The following is a 20,677-nucleotide window of genomic DNA, read 5'->3' on the forward strand; positions in this document are numbered from 1 at the left end:
AACCTCAGTGGGGAAGTAACTAAAAGGACAAGCCCACCGCGTTCTATGCACCACATCTTCCGATCCCACCCATACAGCTCCATCTAAAACAGCAGCTTGAGTTTTGTGGGCGATCCCACTTCAGGTATGGGACTCTCCAGGCAGGGCAAATGACAGACCTTGATAAACTTGTTCTTCAACTTTGGGGGGAGAAGAGTAAAGATTAAGGCGGCTTCGGATTAATTCTCTCAAAAGACATTTATTTCCACATTTCAACATGGGAAATTTGTAAATTGGTTTTATGGAAAGACTGTTTTTTATTGTGAAACCACTAGCTACTGTTTACAATGAGCAATGTCCCAAGGAAAGGTATGGGGATTTACAACTTGATATCCCGTTAACGAAGGGAACATACAAACTATCTCAGGATTCCGCAGAAAAAATATAGACAATAAGAAGTGGTTTTAAACAAGTGACTTAAAACTAAATTTTCAAATGCTTACTTTTGGCATCTGGCATTAATACTTTTTAAAGTTTTACAATAAAATATCACCGTTTGGGAAAGTTACCACATTTCCTAATGACCGACTAATGACGTTACCTGAATTAACACTGATGGAAAGTACACAAGCAATCAATAATTTACCAACAGCATCTCAACTTCAGAAACACAAGAGTTAAATTTAGCATCTTCAGTGTTTGGCTTCTTGGGCCAACAAACTACTTCTAAAGAATGTATGTGCACACTTATTCAGATAAGAGGGCTCCTTTGGCACCTGAGTTGAGTATAATACAAAAGGAAAGAATATCTAACATAAAGCTGTTTAAAGGCTATATTTTATCTATCTATACATATATACACATACCTGTACACATATATGCACACACATATACAAAAGGCAAACAATTTTTCCTTTAAAAATAACGAAGATGTAAAAGGAACTCAACATTTACTCAAACAAAGACACCAATGCTCAATTTAAATAGTTTAAAGTTATCTAAAGAATTTGGAATTTTATTAACAATTTCAAGAATTTACAGGTTGTTAGACTAACACCCACTTCAATGTGGAAATACACCAGCTTTTAATTTGTTTTGGCAATGGAGTCTGATTGAGTAGCATATTTATGAGATCTGCTATCTTAACATGATGTCATTACAGTTTAAAGTGGACACCAGTGGGAGGTCTCCAAAGCATCCCTAAGCCCCTCCCACAGGACTGAACAGAGATATTGACCACGGACAACACTGGACTCTCCCGTGTGCTGCTTCCAGCAGAAAACACACACACAGGGAGCCTGAAGAGAGCTGCATGTCACGCCTTCTCACTCACTAGAATTTCACACAAGAACTCCAGAAGTGCCTATGCTCTAAACGATGGGCTTGCATCCTGAGACTTAGACACCCAACACTCAGTCAGCTGCCTGGACTTAACATTTCCCTTTATGAATATGTCTGACTGAAATTAGAACACATTTGCTACTCCCCAATTCTCCTCTACTCTAACAATTCTAGAGGATGAAGTCCTCTTTTATTTGCATACCATGCATATCCGTCTTCCAGATCTTACTAGATCTGAAATAGGATGCATGTGCAAGATATGTGAGTTGGAAATGATGTCAGTTTACAGAGAAACAGCCTGGACCAATCTGGTTTCCCCTGCTCTGGTTGACTGTGCCTTCTCACAGAGCACATGGCACAGAAAGAATCGTACAATTTCAAGCTATTGGTAACTGGGAAGCATTTTCAGTTATAAAATATCTCTGGAGTATGTATAAAGCAGTATATATTGTGGTTTACCCTTGACAGCCAAACAAAATTCTCTGCTAATAGGGTTCTGGTATAGGGCTTACCTTAGAGAGGACCTACTAAATTCCTATTTTTTCATTTTGTTCAATATTTACTAAACATAACATAACCCATTTTATAACTTCACCTGAACTTGAATTCTTTCAGTTGCATATGAACTCACATGCAAAATTTACAGTTTTGTCATATATTTAAATATTTTTCTCTATAAAACAATTTCAGGACAGGAAATGATATGCTAGCTAATAGAAGGCTAGCATTTGAACTGTTCCTTAAGTTCTTCTAAGCAAAAGTGCACTTATAATATAAACATATTATATATGAAGCTACAAACACAATCTGACACCAGAGAAGATTTCAAATTTCCAAGTCAGTCCAGATGAATGACAGAGAGAAATGCTAACAGAACAAATCTGGAACGAGTTCGTGGGGGCTGGGCAAGGAGTCATCGAATCGAAATCTTTTAGAAAGTAAGCTGTCATCCTCAGGGATGTTCTCCTTGTCCTCTCGGTCTCCACAGCTTCCATTACAGGACTTGGGGGTCTTATCTTCAGAGGACCTGAGGCTCAGATCCTGAGTTTGAGAGGACTCTGAAGTTTCCTCAGGATGAAACAAGCTTCCAAAGTCCCACTGCTGCAGCCATGAGTGGGAAAGGCAGGATTCTGCTGTTGGTCTTTTCCTTTGGAAGGAAGCAGAGAGGGAAAGGTGAGTGCTCACGGCAAGCTAAACAGTCTTCCAAGTCCACTTAAAAACGAACATGAAGATAGCACGGCTGCTGAAGTCCAAGCAGACCTGTAGATACAGCTAACTCTTATTAAGTGCTTATCTAGACGGCAGGGCTACTTCACATGCTTCTTATTTTTTATTTAACAATCAGAGAAACCTAAGAAGTAGGTGCCACTGCTGGCCTTTAACAGGCTACTGGAGGAAGATATGACAAGATTTGGTTTGAAGCAAATTTCCCAAGCTGTCAGCGTAATATGCCACAGTCTGAACACTGACTTTAGTCCCCCAAGGCCCTGTATTAAAGGCATGGCCACTAGCCTGTAGCACTGTTGGAAGGTGCTAGGACCTTTAAAAAATGGGGCTTACTGAGGGCAGTTAGACCTAGGTCACATTATCTCCTGAAGGAACAGTCATTGCTCTCTTTGCTCACCTGATAATACATTTTACTTTTATTTAAAAAAACCATTTTATTGCAATGAACTCACAAAGACACCATGCAGCTAGATTAAGTACATTCAAACAAACATTTGCCCAGTCACAAACCACTCATCTCAGTGAAGTTCACATAGTTAGAATGACATGCTGTAGCCAGGGAGCTTCCCCTGGTGCTTACATTTTGACTGTTAGCTACACTTTATTCACTTACCCATCACACCATCACACGTACACACACACACACACACACACACACACACACACACACACACACACATACACACACAAAGGAAAGAGAAAAGTGTGACAGGGTTGAAACTAGATGAACAATTAACTTTATGTCCTCTTTCATGACTCATGTGCCTTTGGCCTACATTCCACCCTTCCTCACCACTTAATATCATCCTGTCTTGTTACCTCTCTAGATGCTATACTGCGCCTACACTTTCAGCTCTGCACATATATACATGTATGTATTATAATCTAAGATCTGCATATAAGGCAGAACATATGGGTTTTTTCCTTTAGTTTGAGGTACCTCACTTAATATTCTACTTTCCAAGTTCATCCATTTTCCTGCAAATTTCATGACTTCTTTACAACTGAATAGTATTTCATTCTGTATATGTACCACATTTTCATTATCTATTCATCTATTGGTTCTATTTCCTTGCTATTGTAAATAAAGCACCAATAATCATGGATGTACAAATATCTCTATGGTAGGATATAGAGTTCCTCTGGGCCTGTGTCCAGATATGAAATAGCCAAGTCATATAATATTTTATTTTAAATTTTTAGAGAACCTACAAGTTGACTTCCACAATTACCGTATCAATTTGCACTCTCACAAGCAGTGAATAAGGATCCCTATTTCCTGACATCCTTTCCAACATGGGCCATCTGATTTCTTGGTAACAGCAGCTCTGACTAGTGAGGCAGTAGCTCAAAGGAGACGATATATCTTAACTACCTTTCTGTGAATACAGAACTAAAGGTATTGTATTCATCACTCTTCCTAGTATACTACAATCTGTCTAACCTGATACCTATTGGTGCTTCCAAAATCTCGATGTTGTAAACAATGACCCAATGAATACTAAGGAGCAGCTTTCTGGAGACTTAATTGGTCATCTCCAAAGTATAAATTTGGTTTTTGCATTCTAAACACGGTATTGGGTCCCCTCCTAATTACCTCTAATATATAATAACATCAGGGTTTTCTGGAGGGTTATGGAAAATTATTAAATTTCTATAGTATTCAGGATGTACCTTTTGAATTTGAACCTTTCTTCCTTAATCTCTGTTACACAAATGAGTTTTCAGTGCTGGGGAACAATCCCAGGGCTTCACACAAGTGAAGAAAACTCTACCATTTAGCTTCACCCTCAGCCCATAGAATGCAGACCGAGTAAAGTGAGATAGAAAAAAAAAATACTATTCCCATAAATATCTTCTTGGAAGCACAACTTGGAAAAACACTAGTCAATGACCAGGACTGCTTGTCATGGACTACAGAGCAATGGGAACTGCTTGATTTTTAGATTCCTTTTTTACAAAATAAACACTTGCTTTATTTTCAAATTCTTTCAATTTGGAAAACCTTTGGAGGAACTATAAATCAGCCATTTATTTTCAGCACTAAATTATGCTTTTTTTTTTACTATTTCACAGCTAGTATTTTCTTCAGATAGCAGTCTCATTATACATGGTCCTAGAACATTCAAATAAGAACTCAAATTGGAAGTTAAAGATAGGTCTTCAAACATCAAAGCCGACAATGCCATGTTTTCTTATGATCTCTGATAAAGAACCACATCCACACCTCAGTGGCCACCAAACCGTTCAGCACACTTCCCTCACTGTAAGGTGTTTGAAGCCGCCAGTTTCAGTCCTGTGAATTTTTTTTTCATGCTCTAAATAGCGGGAGGGATTTTACCAGGGGTTGGGGGAACAGCTCAACCTTGGCGTAGTGGCAAAATGCGGCCAGTCACGGCTTCGAGTAAGTCATGGCAGCGGACACCTTCAATGGTGCCTTCTCCGCAAAGTTACAGATGAACTTGGCCATGGTCTAAGGTGGAAGGTTCGTCTCCCCAAACCACTGGCTGAATGTCCTAATTTATGCTTTAAAACACTAACTTAAATTTGAAATGATAGTCTTCAATGATATTTATCCAATACTTTAAATTGTAAGATTATTTTCTATTATTCAAAAAAGAGAAAATATCTATAAACTCAATCATTTGATAGATATTTCTCAAACAGCAATCATTTGACAGATATTTCTAATCTTTTGTTTTTGTATATAGTCTTTTTATAATAAAGTTGTAATGTGCTTATTACAGAAAATTTAGAATATAGGCAAAAACTATTTAAGAAAACAAAAATGTTTTATAAACAGAAAATATAATATTGCTCTTTATATAAAATAGGTATTTATGTCCAATATATACCTTGAAAGAGTTGTCTGGAATCAAATTAATCCAATAAAATATTCAGAAACCTATTATTTTTTCTTGTAGATATAAAACTGAGTCCTCCAGGAGACTGTCTGTCAAACCCAGACGTTTAGAAAGGGAGACCACTGGCCTGCAGGTTGCAGCTCTAGAATTTCTCAAACGAGAGCTGTGCCTCTCCTTGCCAATAATCAAGGGTCTGGCGCTAGAGTCAAGTCCTTTCTTCAGTAAATACCATGATAGGTCGCATTTTTAGCATATGTCAGGGTGAAAGATATTCTATATACTTCTGGGTTTTTTCTTTAAGCAACCAAAATTTGAATATTTTTATATATAAAACAAAGCCACACATAAGTAAATATTTACTCCGTTAAGATTTGGCAATTAGTAATTTCTGCCTGTTATGTAACAGACCAATTTAACTAGAAATCATTCACACTGAAGTCCCATTATAATAAGCCAAGGATTAGCAGTTGGTTGAGAAAAGATTACCTCAGATCTTACCTTCATTCTAAACTTCCATGTGGTATGGGTTTTCTTTTGGCTTAGAATTACATATTTGTTATTTAATGGACTTTCATATCAATCTCTTTATATTTTACCAATGTATAATTTTATATAACTTTAGAATGTACCTTCCTTATGACTTTAATGGTAATCTTATTTTACTGGCATTTTTTAATTTTATAAAATAGGTTTCACTGCAATAATTCTATATATGCACATACTAGGTTTTATTACTGAGATTTTCCACCCACACACCCCCACTTCCCCATAACCCCACCCTCTTTTCTAGTAGTTCCCCTCAACTTTCATGCCAATCCTCCAACAGTTTCCCAATGTGGGATAAAATATACATTACTCACATTTTTGTGTAGAATGTATCTTTAGCAGGCACATGTTATTTGTTTTGTAACAGTATTTAATTAAGGTCATTACTTACTCTGGATTCTTTACTAGAAGGCTCTGGATGAAGTCTGTGGCCAGTTGTGAAACTGATGAAAACATTTCTTCTGAATAATCTACATTCACTTGAGAAATATTCAGATATGTTTCTTGGTTATCTTCTCCTACAAATGGTGATGTATGAGTCAACAACATATATGCTATTATGCCAATATTCCTGAAAAAACAAAGGAGAGAAGAGGAAATTTAAAATGCACATTAATTTAACAGTATTTATAAACAGTACAATTAATAGTCCACAAGTCTGGCAAAGTTTAAAAAATACTTGAAATGCTTCTAGAGATTATTATTCCATAAAGATTAAAATAGTTACATTTTACATTTACCTCACCAAGAGACAGAGAGTCCACATATATGTTACATATAACGTCAACATAGTCCATTGAAAATATCCTTTTATCTACAGCCTTCAGTACAGACACTTGTTGGTCTGCCCCATGACAATAATGATCTGAGAGCTGTAACCAGGGTTCTGTGAAAAAGGCTGCAAGTCTGGCAAACACAAAGCGGGATGGGTAGAATTTCTCAAAGCTTAAATATCTGAAGGATAAGGCCGGCCAGGAGACACAAGTCAGCATAGCAGGCTTCCCACTTGGACTTAGCCATCAGACCTTTTGTACCATTGCAAACCCATCAGTTTCAAAGACCCAGGACAATAAGGCTAAACTCTTCACTTGGACTAAAAAGTCAGTTGGTCTCAACAGAAGTTCCAGGGCTGCTCCCTGTGAAGGTCTCTCTGAGATGGCAGCAAACCCCATGATTCCCTACAGGTGAACTCTTATAAACATGAGCCTCTGCGCTCCTGACCTCATTCTGCTCAGCAAATGCTTAGCTCTTCCAGACTCCCATAGCTAGGCAGGGCCTCATGCTTGGACTGTGTGTCATCCGAGCTTCTTGAGCAGTTTACTTGACTCCAGTGTGTGTCATTGATACAGGCTGGTTCACTCTTACTCAAAAGAGATGATCAATAGGAAGGAGTTTCTATTTCTATGCCTCTGGCTCAACAGCTTACTGGAAAGTAGGCAAAAATTCTTCAATGGTATCTTTTGAATAAAATTTTTGAAAGAAAACCTTAGGAGAGTCAGTGGGTTGGCCAACTATCTGAATTGGCCCACCACAAAATCTGTATTGTCTGTGAATGGCTGGGACGCCTGAAAGGGCCAGTCCTGCCATCCCAAAGCTATAGGATCTCCATGACACCGGGCAACAAGATAACCAAGAAGAGTCCCACTGAGGATCCAATATTGATGGTGTCATAGAAGCAGACCAATGACTCATTGCAATGAACATTTACAAATGAAGATGTATGGACAGAGGGGTATACTGTGGGACACACTGTGACATACTACAGCTTCCACAATATGTTTTCTGTACTTTGTTGTTGTGAGAGGGGGGAGGAGAGAGTGTGTGTGTGTGTGTGTGTGTGTGTGTGTGTGTTTTATTTTAGGGGAGAAGGTTGTAAGGGCAATGGGTGGATATGAGGGGATAAGGAAATGAGCAGGACTGAGGTGCATAATGTGAAATTCACAAAGAATCAATAAAGATATTTTTAAAAGCCTTATTTTTTACTGTTAAAGCTGCTTTTAAAAACCTAAATATATATTATTCAATTTTGAAAGATGGTTATTTAGGTCACCAGCAGAGTCTTACCACATATCTGTTGCTGTGGTAATGGGATCATAGTTGAGGATTTCTGGAGCTGAAAGAGAAAATTAAATGGAGACTCAACATAGGCAAACTTTAAAACATGATAATCACCTGCATTAAATTGGAACTTGATTTTTTATGAAAGGCAGAGTGATATAAACTCAATAGAAATGTAGTGAGGTTTTAATTAGACACTAAGACATATCTAATATTTGAAAATTGTATGAAGAAGCGGGCAGTTGAAGCTCTGCATGCAGGAGAGCCAGTGCACTAAAGATGACCTCAGAAAAAGTACTAGGGAGAAATGAAATGGCAGGAGCACAGTCTTTACAGGAGCAATTTCGTTGCTCTTTATTAACTTATATTACCTTGTTAGCTTCATCTCTTAAGGACAAAATGCATCATGTTCTTATGACATTGTAAGTCTTATGAATGCTAACATTTTTCAAGCAGATTAAATATTCTTAAATTATAAAAACCCAACTTCCTACGCAATTTCCACCTGTCTCTTTCCTTATCCCTCCAAAATGTAACACAAACTGTCTATAGTTCCTGAACCTTACAGTGAATTTCCCATTAGTAAAGCCCCTTATAGTATTCAGAGCTAAAAACTCACTGTTTCTCAACACGATTTTATAATCTCTTCAAAAAAAAAAAAGTTCTCTCCTTTAACATTCTCATGACTGATACCTTTAAATTATATATGCTGTCAGTGTCACCAAGCTGCATATTATGTTTTTGCACACTTTTGTGAACTATGTTATTACTAACTATAACTCTGTAGTATAGGACACTACAGTCCTTACTGTATTCAAGAGTTAGTCATTTTCATTTCTGGGAGACAACTGCCTAGATCATGAGACCTGCTCGGTTTGTCTTTATCTCTTCAATGGAAATAATCCATCTATACAATAACGAAAGTTAAAAAACAATAGCCATCTCAAAATATTTGATGCTCATATGCTTTTCATACATCTTAAGAATTTTTTGTATGAGTAATCAAATTTGTCAATTAAGTACATTATCCTAGATTACTTCATCATCATCTCGGGTATGCTTTCACCCAGAATCCTCTTTAAAGCCCTATTAAAAACTCTATTAAAAACAGCAGCAACAAACAGTGAATGGCACCTGTGAAACCAAAGGCTGCACTGTGCACAGCTCGGGCCAGGAGCAGACAGAAGCAGACATGAGCGCTATTCCAGCCACGCTCAGAGGCTTGTGAACCACTTGTTGTTTCTCTATCTCTATCTTTTGCCTATTTGCTCCTGATTTCCCTCTTCTGCCTTCCTCTTCTCCTTACATTCAAAGCCAGTAAAAGCATGCACTATACTTTTACACTTAGCAATGTCTTCTGAGTTGTTCCAAATGCTTACATATGCCTGTACTCACTATAACTCATCTAATGAATCATAATCGAAAATGAATGCATTCAATGTCTGAATCAAACGAGTCCTGGTCTTGTGTAATCTAAAATATGTGTGGACTTTCCTGTTTGTTTTAGGTACTAAGCAAGCACTCTACCTCATGACTACACCTCATAAAACATACTTTTAAAGATGTATCTTTATAAATTTCAAAATGGTATAAAAAATAAAATGGAATTCTTACCTAAGTATTCAGGCGTTCCCATGATTTCCCGAAGCTCACTTGCATTCCCAATTTTTCGAGACATTCCAAAATCTACAATTTTTATGTCCCCAAGTGGGTATATACTGCTCAAAAGTATATTCTGTGGCTAAAAAAAGCACACAAAAGGCGCTAAGTAACAGACAATGAAGAAGGGTATTTATCCTATTGTCCTAATTAAAGCTAAATCCAGTAGAACCTGCTGCTTAGAACTTACACATTTCTTACATGCTTCATCTCTTTCTTTCTTTCTTTCTTTCTTTTCTTTTTCTTTTTTTTCCGGAGCTGTGGACTGAACCCAGGGCCTTGCGCTTCTGAGCTAAATCCCCAACCCCACATGCTTCATCTCAATACTCACTGAACTCCAATTAGGAGGAGTACATGTGATGATGATGAAATTAAGTAGTCACGAACCTTTAGTTTTTAAGATGTACTAAATTCTGCTCATGAAAAGTTCAAGTGGAAAGCACACATGTACACACATGAGAGAGAGACAGACAGACAGAGAGACAGACAGACACCCAACCCCATGAAGTCTTTGCAGTAGAGATGATGCTCAAGCTAGTAAGTCTTATAGGAAAATTAAAAAGGTCTGTCTGATATCGGAGTAAGCATGAAAGAATTAACATACATATTCCATCCAGAGTAGAAAGTGGTTCTATATGGTATGGTAGCTGTAGATGTGCTAGGCCTGACTAAACCAAGGTTTATAGCTTACACGGTAAGGTGTGTGTCTCCTCCACTGTCTCCTAGAGACTCATGACTTGACTTCATTGTTGCAGGTGCAGACTCTGACAAAGTGCCCCATCAGAGCCTATTATAGGTGTAGAAGTGCTGCTCAAAGTCTGTGTAAAAACTCCTAACAGTCTCTTAACTGGGTGATGATGACATGCTTAATGTTAAACTACAAGAGAGTATTAGAAGAGACAAATCACCTCTGTTGCCAGCTTTGTGGTTATTGTACTAAAACCCAGGTTTCCAGGCTATCCCTACTTCAAGTGCTATATGAGTCACTTTCCCTTGATCAGGACAAAGCCCAAAAAGTTGCTGATCAGAGTTAGTTACCCTGGCACTTACTCTGCTGCCTCTTTCCCAAACATGTGACTACAGGAGGCTACACTGGAAAAATGTCCTTCCTCTCCACAAGGGACAAATGCAGATGGGGCTGGGTTTTTTGTTGGTGGTTTTTGGGGTGTTTTCTTAAGGGATAGGAAAAACAGCTGGACATTGTACATTTTAAAGTATTTACAGAACTTTCAAATGGATTCAAACTGAATCCACAGTTGGAAAAGATTTGGAAATCTGAGATAGGTCTGGGCTATGACATGTGGTGATTTTAGAATTAGGTTAAGAAAGTGGCAAAGGAACCCAGAGGCTCATACTGGTAAACTGTACAGGCAGAGCAGAACCCATTGTTTAATAAACCCAAGACAGTTTCCTTCAGACTTTTAGTCTGGGAGTAGTTGTGGAAGAAAGACAAGAAAGAGCAGCATCACTATGGTTCTGGGAACTAGGGTAAGGACTCTGACTAATCTGCAGACACAAAGGCCTTAGAGAAAGATGAGATTGGAGCAGAGGAAAGAGCAGCAAAGAGAGTGCATGGGACAGCAATCAGCACCAATCAGTTCAAAGGGAGGCAGTGCTAGAAAAGGTCTGTGTCAGGCCTCTAGGAGCAGTCCTGCCTCATGACAGCAAGACTAGTAGCGATGGGTTTTAAGTGATTTAACTTAAGCTTATCACACATGCAGCTTCTCCTGCCTACAAAACAAAGTAAAGATTGATGCGATGCAGCTCACACAGTGGAGTGCACCTGCTGCAGTCCAGAGGGCCATAACACGACTTGTTTGTATCAACAGCACACTAAACCTCCAAGAACACAGAAGGAACACTAATGTGTTAGTTTAAATCATACCATACCTTTAAATCAAGATGAACAATGTTATTCTGATGTAGATAATGAACTCCTTCAAGTATTTGTTTAATGAGTCGGATAACATCATTTTCAGACACCATTTCAGCCAACTCAGGTAAACACAGGTTGAAAATTTCTCCACCTGCAGCACTGAAAGAAAATGCAAATGGAACCTTTTAAAATCATTTACCTAGAAATAACCTTTAAATGTTGTATACTTATTAAGTAAAATCCACACAGACATGTAAACATCGGTGTGTGTATATACCATCTCAGTGGATGTCAAGACTAAGAAACGTGTTGTGAGTAGGATTGACTCGGTGGTCTCAAACTTATGTTCCAAGTTGAATGTTCCAAGCACCAATGTCACTGATTAATCTGTACACAGCACAACAAAGGAAGCCATGAGGATTTGCTGCTGACCCTGGTTTATGACAACATGGGAGAAACTGTCAGCTGGTAAGGAACATGTCCGAGGGTGCTAATGACATATACTTCACTTCAATCCTACTCCACTCATCCAAAAACTGAAAATTCATGAGAAATTAACTTTATTATCTGGCTCAGGGTATCATGATAAGGCAGTCTAAGTGCCAGAAAGTTCACATCGCTAGTGAATTTATATTAGTAAACTACAAAATCTGACCTAAGAAGATAGGAAGACTGCAATCTGAAAAAGAAATAAATTTATCCTCATGAATATTTAGTATACTGGCCACTTTATCTGTGCATCAGTGTTGACCTCCCACACCCTTCCCTGGGGTCTCTTGAGGAAGGAGTGGACGTCCATGGTGTAGGCTGACAATATACCTTTACCCCTCCCTTTTTAGTTAACACCATTTACTGTAACTAAAAATTCCACTTAAAAATAGAGTGGACTAACTACATTCCTGCAATGGTGCCAAGATAAGATTAGCAATTATAATTCTGCGAATACAATTCTAGAAAGTAAGAAACAAAAAGATGATACAGTTTTGCTAGGCACTTTACAAAGTACAGAATACACCACGAACTGAGCAAATCATAGAAAGCAAGACACAGGTTAGCAGGATGCTCAGAGGGGTGTCACAGAAATAAAGAATTCATTCTAGCCACTGCTAGATCACTAGCACACGGGCTTTAAAATGCCTTCTACAATGACATATTTAATCAACTGAACTTTGTAAAGGGTACCTTACAAGGGCAAAGTCGCCACTTATAAATTATAGGCAAGTTCCTCTTTCAAGCTACTCTGTTTCAAGGGAAGCTTCTGTTATATAGTCTTCAAAGAAAAGTTAAAAAGTGTATGCCACAATTAATTTTAGTTTGCTCAAACTTCAGCATTATTAAAAAATTCAAATGCCTCTTTAGAAAACATATCCTCTTTGATTTTTTTTTAGGTATTTTCCTTAATTATCTTCACATGCTTCCAAAGCACTTAATGTGGACAAGGCTTCGCCTCACAGAGTAGAGATACAGTGACTGGACTAGTTTCAACACCTCTCCTCAATTTCTAAAAAGATGCAACAAAAAAATAGCACCTTCTAGAAAGTAGCATTTACTTATTTAAATAGCCAGAGAAAGGACTAAAATAGTCATGGAGACATTATATATATATATACATACATACATATATATATATTTATGTGGGCTATATTTTTAATAAAAAGATCTTTGTAGACTGAACCTCCAGTGAACGTGATTGTTGGGGGGAGGGCAGTAATGGGGGGAGGATGGGGAGGGGAACAGCCATAAAGAAGGGGAGAGGGAGGGGTTAGGGGGATGTTGGCCCAGAAACCTGGAATAACAATCGAAATGTAAATAAGAAATACTCAAGTTAATAAAGAAAAGAAAAAAAAAGATCTTTGTACAAGGTGATTACAAGAACTTCAGTTTAACTTATAAAAGTAAACAATTTGGCTTTTAAAAAGTTTAGATTAGTTGAGGCAAAACAGGAAAATACAAAAACACAACAGAAGTATCTGAACTCTTAGTCATATTAATTACTAAAGAAAGTTTATACATATTTACAAAGTTAGCAAATGTAGTGACTCAAAACAGATTCAGACATTGAATATAGTTGGACACACATTTATTCTTTGCACTTGCAATAACTTCCAGGAATTTACCCTGAAGCTCCACCTATGTATCATAGGCTGAATAAAAAAATAATTAAAAAGCAAAGCCATACAATGGAGTTCTTTAGAAGGTAGCCATATATGGGGACATGGCACAGTAGTACAGCAGGTATGCTTATATGCTTACAATGAACGAGGGCCTGGGTTCAGTTTCCATAACACACACACACACACACACACACACACACACACACACACACGCACGCACAAAACCCATGCCAAACTTTTTACATGCCTTTGAGTTCTATATCATGTAGATCTTTTTTTATAGTTAAAAAATTATTTTTAAGGAGTTTTTGAAAATGAGATCCTAACACTGAATATAAGCAGAAGCAAATGGATTTAGCCTACCTCTGTATCTCCAACTCCGACTTTATGACATAATGGGCCATATTTACCTTAAAAGAATAGTACAAAAAGAAAAGGGGGTTGGGAGAATCTAGCTGCTTGCCGTCAGGTTCACTGATATTAGCAGGTTTACGCAGAATTAACAGATACCACCCTACTGAAACCAGAGTATCATGTAGAGCTGGCTGACCAGGTTCACCAGGAAGATTTAAGGAGACCTTGGTGTGCAGAGCCAAGAAGTCTATAAACACTAATTCAACCACATCAGAAGGATACAGAATGGAGATTTAAAGCCTACTTGATAAATTTTAACCTTTGATAAATTCAGAACAAATTAGGTATGAAAGACAAATAATGGGAAAAATGATTAAGGCCTCCTACTAATTTGATAATAGGTTGTTTTTTAATTCACTCTATTCAACAGTTTAACAAAACCATGAATACATAGTGATAGTAAAATGGGAGAAAAAGAAAAACACTTTTATCAGAAGAACACCATTTTAATAAATGTGGAATAAATAATGAAATTAGAACCCTTTTCTGATATTCACTGTAGTTGCTAATTCGTGCAAGTATGTCAACGGTAGCACATGCCTTAATCCCAGCAGTTGGGAGGCAGAGGCAGGCAGATCTCTGAGTTCCAGGCCAGCCTGGTCTACAGGGTAAGCTCCAGAACAGCCAGAGCTACAAAGAGAAACCCTGTCTAAAATAAACAATCAAACAAACAAACAAATCAATAAACCCCAGCTGACATCAAAGCTACCTATGTAATGCATTAGAAACACATATCATCACCCACAAGGACCTTTTTCCTTGCCAAACAAATTACAATCTAACCACAGGAAGTCAGACAAATCTAGATACATGACATTTCCTGTGACAAATGATCACATTCACTACCCCCAAAAGTCCATGTCATAAAAATAAAATGATTAAAGAGACTTTACAACTAAATATATCCATATGCATCTTGATTGGACTCTGTTGAAAACAAGTTCTTATAAGACATTTGGAGACAGTAGAGAAATTTACATGTGCACTATTGAATGATTCTACTTAATGCACGCTGACTTTACATCTGATGCTCAAGTTGGTTACATAGAATACCTCATTCCTTAGAACAAATCCTACAATATACAAAACAGAAATTGCATATGCAATCTTCAAATGTTCAGTAAAGACATCAAATGTCAGCTGATGAACTGAAGCGAAGAATATATGCATGTCGACTGGATTATTTTTCCAAGTTTTCATAGACTTAAAATTTTGTAGAGTAAAAATGAGCACATGGGACGGTTTGGGGTGGAAATTTAAAACATTACACTATTTTATTTACCATCAGTCTGGCCAAATTGTTAAGATTAAATGAAAAAAACCCAGTGTGACATTGCCACCCAGAAAGTGGTTGACATGCTTAAGCCCCAATCCTAGCAATTAACTTCAGTCTTATTCACTTTAAGAGATTATACTAATCTACCCCACACTTGCTGAGGGCCAGTTCCACCTCAGCCAGAGGTGGTGAGAGCACAGTCAGTTCTGCTAATGTGTTGGGAAGGGTACCTGGATCCATTTTCAGATTGTGAACATGACCTATGCATAAAATACATCATGATTCTGAGGAATTTTGTTGTAGCTCTTCAGATGACCTCCAATCAGGATTTTTATTAAAATAGTCAATGCCCTGTATTCATCTCTATACCTAGTATTTTATTAACTGGTTCTAACTTTAGCTGCTTTTCCCATAATTTATAAGAAAGGAACTAGAGCAAAGGCAGCTGAAGAACTTTTGACAAAAATCATCATAAAATGCATGAACAATAAAATGGCATTGGTAGTATCTTAATTTTTCCTGCTAAGCTAACTTACTCAACACACTTTCATATATTTTGTTCTGAGAAATGTATACACTATCCATTATTCAGTAAACTGCATCTTAGTTTAACCTTTTAAAAATCATCATGATGCAGATATGTGCACCCAACCAATGAACAGAAGCTGCTGACCCTTCTGGTTGAATTAGAGAATTGAAGGAAGCTAAGGAGGAGGGCAACCCTGTAGGAGGACCAGCAGTCTCAATTAACCTGGAACCCTGAGATCTCTCAGACACTGGATCACCAACCAGGCAGCATACACCAGCTGAGATGAGGCCCCAACACATGTACAGCAGAGGACTCCCTTGTCTGGGTTCAGTCAGAGAAGGTGCACCTCACCCTCAAGAGACTGGAGGCCCCTGGGAGTTTACAGGTCTGGTGGGGGTGGGTGGGATGGGGATATCCTTGTGGAGACACTGTCTGCTGTTGATGAATTTTGGTCTAGAAGTTTGAGGCTACATATTTAGCCTTGTCAAGTGTACAAATGTGGACTGGAGAGGTTAAGAGCACTGGCTGTTCTTCCAAAGGTCCTGAGCTCAATCCCAGCAACCAGATGGTGGCTCACAACCATCTGTAATGGGATCTGATGCCTCCTTCTGGTGTGCAAGTGTACATACAGATAGAACTCTATACATAATAAAGAAATCTTTTTTAAAATGTACAAATATACCCTATCTCTAATATTTTATCAACAGGCATCTTTATAAATATTGTCATACTATCTCTGACATTTATCTCCGACATTTCATATCATATTCCACCAATTAAAATAAACACCTTAAATGTATGGAATCACATACTTACTATTCTAACACCAAAATGATTTCCGTTGCCGTTTCATAGACCTCGTGCAGATTAATCACGTGGGGACAAGACCTGGCCAGCTCCAGCACCGCTATCTCGTGCAGAATCTCTGCCCGGCAGTCCTGCCCTCTTCTCCTCTTCTTCAGGAATTTGGCAGCATACTCCTGTCCAGTTGACTTTGATATACACTGTCTAACTACTGCAAATTTTCCTCTAGAAAGAAAAAATAGGGCAATTTCATAATTCCAACTTAAGGTGAAATCTTTCATGTATCTGTGCCATTAGGAAATTTTCTTTTTTGTACAAGCTGACCCAAATATTACATGCTCTTTTATTAAGTCTACAATGTTACCGCGTAGGTATAGATAACTATCATAGCAGAATAAACAATTGTTTCACTATTAGCATTATACATTTTCAGTGTATCTGATGATATCATCTGCCTACGGAGTCTATGCCTCTTGACAGATATGCAAAGGATATAGATCCTACAGAGAGTATTCATGCATTTATGATCAACTCAGAAATTAAGGGTGATCAAAAATTTGGTATAAACACACCAAGTACTCTCATGTCTATCATTTTAGGAAAGTATATGTGTTTTTAATCTTTGTAATAGAAGTACTTAGCTTAAAGTACCCAAACTTAAAAGCACAAAGATTATTTCTCCTGGTATATACATGTATTATTAAAAGCACTTAGTTTTCCAAAGATATAAAGCTATTCTGAAGCTAGGATTATTCTAAGAACTAACAAACTATTGATTTTCATACTCCAAAAAAGGGCAACATGCCCTTAAACAGGAAGGTTTCCACTCAATTCCATAAGGGTTTTCAGATTAAAGCCTACCATAAACCTGCTAGGCTTTAGTCTAAAAAAATCCCAATTTAGTAATAGGAATAAACCACATTCCAGTTTCTGATACTGACTTGGGTACAAATAAATCTCCAGAAACTGGTATTTTCTGCATTGCTGCAGTTACTCTCAGAAATATACTTCTAATATAGATGGTCAGCTGATGGCAGAATCAGCCATTTAACCCAAGTGATTTAACACCCTGTGGGGAGTGGGGGAGAAATTGCTTGCTTGGATTTTATTTGTTACTCCCAAGAACCAGAACAACAGATTCCTCCTCATAATTTCCCAAGTACCTCAAAATCAGTGTCAATAATCTAAAACATGTAGCTAATAATTAAAAATAAAAGATACAATCTATAATATGATGCCCACATTTATTCAAACATACCTCAATGAAATAATACTGTCTGTAAAAACCTGATCCTCTAGTGTTAAGTGCCAAGAATTTCTAACCTTCTGTTCTCGCAGCTATGGAACAATTTCTCCCCTTTAAAATGGATTTTTTTTTATTAAGTTTAACACCAATTCCTACTTAGATATAGAAGCAAAAACTTGTCTAAAACAGAAAAGGGAGTTGAGGTTTTAGAAAAACCCTCACTTTGTAAAGTTTAGGAAACAAGCTAGTAAGCCAAGGGCATGCCATATCTGAAAGACAGGCCATTTATGGTTGTGATGACATCACTACGCTCCAGTTATCTGACGATATCTATGAACTAGAACTTCTTCAAAAACAAGTAGCAAGATTAACACGTTTCATCTATTTTTTCCTCACTATTTCAGCTTCCTGAGACTCTCTTAAACTACTCCTATACTCATACACTCAGGACAAAGTTGACCAAATGTCATGGGTGATGGTTCTTCTGACAGTATTCACTGCTAAGGAAAAGCTCTATGAGGACAGCGAATGTGTCTGGTCTAATTAATCAAGTCTATTAAAAAAATCTATATTTAGCTAACTAACATAGTATCACCTATTGTTTCTGAACAATCACTAGAGTCTGAATATCTATTATAATACCACACAGTGTGCTGTTTTTTGGTTTTTCAAGACTATGCAGCCTTGACCATGCTGGACCAGACAGGCTAGCCTCCTACCCCGCAGCTACCTCTGTCTCCAGAGTGCTTGGACTAATAAAGGTATGCACCACCACTACCTGGCCCACATTTGCATTTCTAGACATTTGAGAACGCTACATTAACATATTTACACACAATTACATACACATATATATATATATTCATATAAATACTGTGACACAAGACAGATATTGTACCATTATTATCAGAGGCTTTAAAGAGAACAAAACAAGTATCTGCTTTATATTCTAAGATGCCCGTTGTAGTTTAGAAGTCTAACAGTAATCTTCAAACTATGTTCCTATACCAAACTGAAGAGAAATCGCCAAGGAAACAGAAAACCTTAATAATAATAATAGTAAACGCACACCTTTAAAGGGCAAGGCTGACTAGGTTTCCCAGCAGTGAGAGGTCTAGCTGTTACCCTCTGCATTCTAGAACACACAATAAAATGCGAAGGGATGGGGAGGGTAAGCCACAAAGGAAGCTGACGTTTATTTCTGAATCTGCCTCACCCTTCTAACCACAAGGCCGATGAAACTCAGCAGGGGGAGGGGTGGAAAAAACTTACCCAACATGCTAAAAAACAGGAACAATGCAGTTTTTGAGAATAGTAAAAAATGAACTTAGACTTACATTATATATTTCCCTTTGTGTTGCTAAAAGGGCATTTTAAAATTAACTTTTAAACCCAGCTGGTATGGACAGATAACTTGTAGTTTTCCACATGCTAGAATTATGTTTCTAAATTATAAAATATACAAGCTTCCCAGAGGAACAAAAGCATGAACCCCCAACTTTACTTCATCAGACATGCACACGAAGACAGGTTACAAGCCCGACAGGATTTTAAAAATTAGAATTCTAATTGCCAACGTTGAAAATTAAATGAACCAATACCACGTGAGTCATAGCCCAAAGGAATTTAAAGATGCGATTTAAGTCTTGATGAAGCATCAGGAAGATATCTGATGCTGGGACACTAGCAATCTGACCAGTTTTAATCAGATCCTGTAATGAACTTTTGCTTTAAAATGTTTAAAAGCAAACTTACTCCAATTCAGGACAGTTTCTTATAACATCACTTTACTATAGACAATTTAAAGCTAACAGTGGCCCCACCCAAGTCCTCTACAAAGTTAAAGGGAAAAAGCTCTCTTTAGCCTCTATATCTATTATTCTTCAGTTAATCTAATAGTTAGTCATCCAAATAGTAACCTGGAAAAACAGGTAAGAATGCTTAAGTCTTTGTCTCAGTGTCTGTTCAGAGCAATTTCTAAATGTTTTACAATGAAAGGTAACTTGAATACATTTAGCCTATCTTCTCAACTAAGTAAAAAGGGAATAGTATATGACTAAGAATATCATACAAATTTTGATCCAGAGCAAAGGAAGCTCAAGTAATAGTTTAGTCAGAATAATATGATGCTACATGACACAGATTGGGCATCCCTAGTGATAAAAATGGATAGAAGAAAGGGAGAAGAGGAGGAGAGAGAGGAAGAAAACATTGAAGGAGACACACAGGCATCTAATAGCTTCAGCAGTCTTCTCATGAAGTAAGATTGAGCAATACTGGGTCTAATACCAAGCCCCTCGTTTTCACAGAAACAATCAAAAGCAGGAAGTGGTGCAGAAGAGGGTAACTGAGCGGAGGAAGGCCATGTAAATGCTGTGCTGTATGATATGGACGTAAGGAGACTAGTCATGTTCAGCTTTGCTTAAGTACTTGAAAAACTGTCACCTAAGTATATATTGAGTGCAGCTACCAAAAGAAAGCCATGTCTATTTATGAAGGAGAGATTAGTGGAGCAGGAAACAAAATATTCTATGTAACATGGTTTCATCTCTACGTTATGAAAAAGGGGCTATATGAAACATCTGAAAAAAGGAAAGAAGCCAGGACTTGCCTCTACCTAAAACATAAGACACAGCAAAGAATTAACTTTCACAGTCCAGCCAATTTGAGATTCCACTGAGATTTTAATATAAAAACTAATCATACTGGGATTTTTTTGTCCATCCACCAATACAAAACACTTT

The 20,677-nt window shown here is 37.5% G+C and overlaps 1 protein-coding gene across 4 annotated transcripts in view; it reads right to left on the bottom strand.

Moving 5' to 3' along the window:
• Positions 1-218: 218 nt before the first annotated feature.
• Positions 219-20,677, bottom strand: part of Stk17b (serine/threonine kinase 17b) — a 30,600-nt gene continuing 10,141 nt past the window's right edge. For 2 of the 4 annotated variants that reach the window (XM_006244908.4, XM_039082990.2), the window contains exons 3-8: positions 16,700-16,912; positions 11,565-11,709; positions 9,630-9,756; positions 8,022-8,070; positions 6,349-6,528; positions 219-2,467 (exon numbers count right to left, since the gene is read on the bottom strand). In XM_006244908.4, the coding sequence (XP_006244970.1) occupies positions 2,188-2,467; positions 6,349-6,528; positions 8,022-8,070; positions 9,630-9,756; positions 11,565-11,709; positions 16,700-16,912 (994 nt within the window). In that variant the 3' untranslated portion in view covers positions 219-2,187. 4 annotated transcript variants of the gene reach the window in all.

This window comes from Rattus norvegicus, chromosome 9 (genome assembly GCF_036323735.1).
Source record: "Rattus norvegicus strain BN/NHsdMcwi chromosome 9, GRCr8, whole genome shotgun sequence".
Taxonomy (NCBI): domain Eukaryota; kingdom Metazoa; phylum Chordata; class Mammalia; order Rodentia; family Muridae; genus Rattus; species Rattus norvegicus.